Raw genomic sequence first — 4,545 nt, forward strand, 5'->3', positions numbered from 1 at the left:
ATGACTGTGTTTGTAGTAAATCGTTTGATTCAGTAACACCCTCTAAAATACAGCATAAAAAACACTTGTCATCTTTGGTAACATGCAAAAAGTACAGCTAAACCAATCAATGAACAAATCTTAACAAATCAATAAACAAATTATTTAACAAATCTGATCAGCCAACTTGCTCTGAATATATATATATTGTATATGCCATTTCGTTGATGTTACCTGATGGGGTCTGAATCCTTGATCTGGTTCTTTCTAATATATTCCTCCGGTAGTGCACTCCAGCCAAACACCAGCGGCCATCTGAAAACGCCTCTTTGGAAGTTATCAACAAGCATGTAACTGCGTAGACAAAATAATAAATTAATACATTTTAGTGCATGAATTTTAACAGTTCAGTGCAGCAGTGGAGGAATGATACATTGGAAAGGGCTATTGAGTCTCAAAGGGACATGGATATGTGCTACGGTAATGTGCCATGTACAAAATGGGGAGCACAGCATTTATTTAATTGCATGACTGAATATACTTCATTACCTCATGTCCTTATCACTGATGACCTCAATAACAGGACAGACCACTTTCTTGCGATCCAGGTAAACTCTTTCTAACAGTGGCTCCAGCCACCCCACGTTACACTCAACGTGAGAGTCCAGGAATGTCAACACTTCACCTGCAGATAAAACAAGATCTGCTGAAACAACCAATAAGGCCATACACTAAAACAATATGCATATTATACAACAGAGATGCGAGATAACAGAGATGTCTATTCTATGCATTCCAAACAGATTAAATTAAGCACAAATCCATGGATTGAAACGTTGCAACTACACTGAACTGAATCGAATGTGAGTGTACAGTACCTGTAGCAGCGTCGGCCCCTTCGATTCTGGCTCTGATTAGGCCTTGTCTCTCTTTCAGACGGATGATTCGTACTTTAGGGAACTGAGACATATAAACATCCAACTGCTCCTTCAGGTAGTCTACAATAGAAACAGAAATAAATTTAGTCATACAGAAACAAAAATGCAGAAAAGTCTTCTTCAATTAGAGGTAGTTATCTTTCTTTTATGACAGTTTTAAAGTAAAAATGCTTAAAAAAAGACTGTTCAGACTTTTTAACTTCCCTTTTAAAAGAAGTGTATAGTAAAATCAAGAAACTTCTACTTTGAACACCAGATTTTCAGTTCATTAGGTGTACAATTTATTTTTACAACAATGAATGCCATTCCAACAACTACACAAATTTAAAAATCTTTTTTTTCTCTTTCTTTCAGTATTCATATTTGGTATCAGAGGTGCTTTCTTTACCATGCCATACCATTCTTTACCATAACAGCATGCAGTGTCAAATTTTAGTCTTTAAAAAAACACTTCTCAAAACATTTGCACTCTGTTCCATTCCATTAATTTTATTTAATTCAATTCAATTCAATTCAAGTTTATTTGTATTGTGCTTTGTATTGTGAAATTGTTAAGTTTCTACATTACATTTAGGAGTAGGTTATTAGTGGTGACTATGGCAGAAATGTACAGTAGGAATCATGCAGTTTATTACACGTAATGAAACAGACAGTGAACACTATTAACTGCAATGATTATATGTTGCGATTATACTTTGCGATTGCGGTTAAACTTTGCGATTAAGCACAATTTGGTAGTTTTATATGTTGTTCCAGGGTAAGCATCATCTGAGGTCTACTGGGGGGTTGGCATCATCTCTTCTCAGGTGTTCGGTCATCTCAGATCTTCAAAACACATTTAACTGTGTTTCAATGCAAGAATACATTCAATGTAAATTCCAAATGCCCCCAAGATCCTCTTGAAGGATGATGACATCCATGCTTATATTTTTATTTTAGGACTTGTGATGTTTTGTCATAGACTAAGCAAGTACATTTAGAAAAAGGTTTACTTTTCAAGATTTTGAGTGGGCAAAGGAGTACCTTATTGAAGAATTAACTACTTACTCTATGGATATCTGTGAAACATAAGCTTGTTTTTGGACCATATTTACCTCTGTGTTTAGTGCTGGTCACTTGCAAGTCTGTATCAACCAAACTGGATTTTAAAACTATGTGTAAAGGTCTTAAGCTTTTATCTATTAAACCCTGTCAATGAACTCACTTGATTAAATAATTTCTTTAAAATGTGAGCCAATCCCTCAAACCTTTGGTGCTGCAGTCGTCCACCAGAATGATCTCTTTGAGCAGGTGTGGAGGAGACCTGTTGAGCACACTGTGCACCGAGCGCAGCAGAGTGGACCAAACCTCGTCCACAAAACAGAAGATCACACTGGTACTGGGCAGGTCATCATGAACAAGGTTTTCTGAACATCTAAACAACACAGGATATGGAGGTGTTACACATATCTTGCCATAACAGAAAATTTGTCATGACCTGCAGGACTACAACAAAAATAATCTATGGTTCAAACTCACATTTGAGGTCTGGTGTCTGGGATGGCTCTGTCTATTGGTATCTGTTCACTCAGGAATACATTAAAAAATCCTTCACTCCAGCGTCTTCGACTCTCCAGTTCTTTATCTCTGGGAACTCTTGCAGGCTGGCCAAACTGTCCCACAGCTCTGGGATCTCTGGGCCTGTCTGTCACATCTAGGGCCATAACCTTATGATGCCCTCCTGACCTCTTCACCCACACACTTGTAGGCTGCGGTACTCGTAATGCCTCCTCTGCTGGGTCCTGAGCCTTAAGTTCACTTGGTTTTTGAATAATATCTGGTTTCGTTTTGTTGAAAGTACTGCCATGTTTCTCTGAATTTTCAATAATGTTCTTCGGTTTATCACCCTCTGCTGGTTTCAGCAATTCATTACTCAAGTTCTTTCGTAAACCCGCATCTACATGTACTTCATTATGTGGCATCAATACTGTGTCATTAATATGATGTACTTTCTTCACACTGAGCACAGGAGAATGTGCTTTCTCCTGGACAGCAGGCAGTACTTTAGTAAGCAAATATGCTTTGCCGTCTAGATTTGCATCTGTCTGTCCATTAAAAGCAGCTTTTATTTTGTTTATCTTTGTAGTTATATTCTTCACTTTGCCATTAATAACAGTTTTTGTCTTGTTTATTTTTTCAGGGATGCTAATAATTGTTCCCTTCACAAGTGAGTTCACAATTAGATTCACTTTACTTTGATTAATTACCTCATTTTGTTTCACAAAAGACTTGTCAGCCATAGACATTGGATTCAAATGTTTGTCTTGTTTTAACTCAGCTTGATTTTCTGGCCTCGCCATTGGCCTCTTTCTGTAAACCTTATCAACTTTCCTTTCAAACCTGTTGCTGTTTTTCAAAAACTCCTTTTTGTCTATGTTTACTTTTTGCAGGGGGTGTTTGAGCACATCCTTTACATTGTCATTCTCTCTCTCTTTGAGATCCTGATTCCCATCATTGATGATGGATATCCGCAATGCTGCGATGTCAAAAAGGAGCCAGATTACAGACGCGATAAACACAAAAGCCAAGACCCTCCCACGGCCCCTTAAATACTTCCTAAATTTCATTATTTTAGTACTATGAATTCTTTTCAAATATTTTCAGTTCACGCTCAGTTCGGTTCTGAAAGAGAGTGAATCCACATTCTTTAATATGACAAGCCTACCTGAATATTAAAAAGTCGGAAACAAATTAGAAACAGAGATACGACTTCGGTTAAGTATGTTGGCTAAGAAGGAACAAACGCAGTGGTTTAAAAAGCATTCAGTTTTTAACAGCATAGCAGAGAATCCGCGAACGTTGCACGAAATGACCAGCAGAACTCAAATGAAACCACTCTGTCGCTATGGTAACAAACGTTATTTAAGCTATCGCGATAATAAAAACGGGATTTGATTGTGGTTTACCTGGATTTACAGAGACGATGTGCATTACCCTCGCGACTGCAGTAAATAGACAATTTGAGAGCACAAAACTTGTTAGTGAGCGTGTGAATGGAACCACAGAAGGGCATCCCGAACTCAAAAACGACTGCGTGGCAACATTTCTGCCGTATGACCTAAATTAAACTCTGGCAAACTTCCGCGGTTTTACAGTCAAAGACATATTAGACACAACATATATTCATATGAGAGCTTTCGTTTCAAATGACGCTCTGAAATAGTCGCGTTAAAGTTCCTTGTTGAGATCGGCGTCGAAAAGTTTGTCATCACTCTCGTGCTGCTCCGGTCCTTTCAAATGAATGTTTTCTGCACTCGTTTCGATATTCCGACAGATTCACCTCGACAGTTCTCCGGTGATACTTCTGAGCACACACACACAGTTGTGTTCATGTCTTTCCCTGGGTTTTAGACATCCTACTTTAAATCCGCAGTTCCTGCTTGCGTTTTGAACATCAGACCTGCCCTGTTTTACACGTACCCACACTTAGCCTATGTGACGACGTGTCAATATTTAGAGCGATAATTTGGACGCATTAAGAAATGAATTCCCGATCAGGATGTAACTTAGAGTTAGACACATTTAAAACGTTTTAAAAAGGACCACTACCATTGTCTTGGTGCATGGTATGTGGTATGGTATGCACAGT

The 4,545-nt window shown here is 38.2% G+C and overlaps 1 protein-coding gene across 1 annotated transcript; it reads right to left on the reverse strand.

The window, feature by feature from the left end:
- Nucleotides 1-209: 209 nt before the first annotated feature.
- On the reverse strand, nucleotides 210-3,552 carry LOC107734490 (polypeptide N-acetylgalactosaminyltransferase 5-like). Its single transcript, XM_016546463.1, has 5 exons — nucleotides 2,436-3,552; nucleotides 2,165-2,331; nucleotides 858-977; nucleotides 529-664; nucleotides 210-333 (listed from the first exon to the last, which is right to left on the reverse strand). Exons 1-5 carry the CDS (start codon nucleotides 3,521-3,523, stop codon nucleotides 210-212), a joined length of 1,635 nt encoding a protein of 544 aa, XP_016401949.1. The 5' UTR covers nucleotides 3,524-3,552.
- Nucleotides 3,553-4,545: the final 993 nt, after the last annotated feature.

Source organism: Sinocyclocheilus rhinocerous, unplaced genomic scaffold (assembly GCF_001515625.1).
Source record: "Sinocyclocheilus rhinocerous isolate Xijiao unplaced genomic scaffold, SAMN03320098_v1.1 scaffold340, whole genome shotgun sequence".
NCBI lineage: Eukaryota > Metazoa > Chordata > Actinopteri > Cypriniformes > Cyprinidae > Sinocyclocheilus > Sinocyclocheilus rhinocerous.

Coding starts and splice junctions, on each gene's coding strand:
- LOC107734490 (XM_016546463.1), bottom strand. CDS start 3,523: ATGAAATTTAGGAAGTATTTAAGGGGCCGTGGGAGGGTCTTGGCTTTT. Junction 665..857: donor AGGGGCCGACGCTGCTACAG/GTACTGTACACT, acceptor TTTTATCTGCAG/GTGAAGTGTTGACATTCCTG. Junction 334..528: donor ATCAGTGATAAGGACATGAG/GTAATGAAGTAT, acceptor TTGTCTACGCAG/TTACATGCTTGTTGATAACT.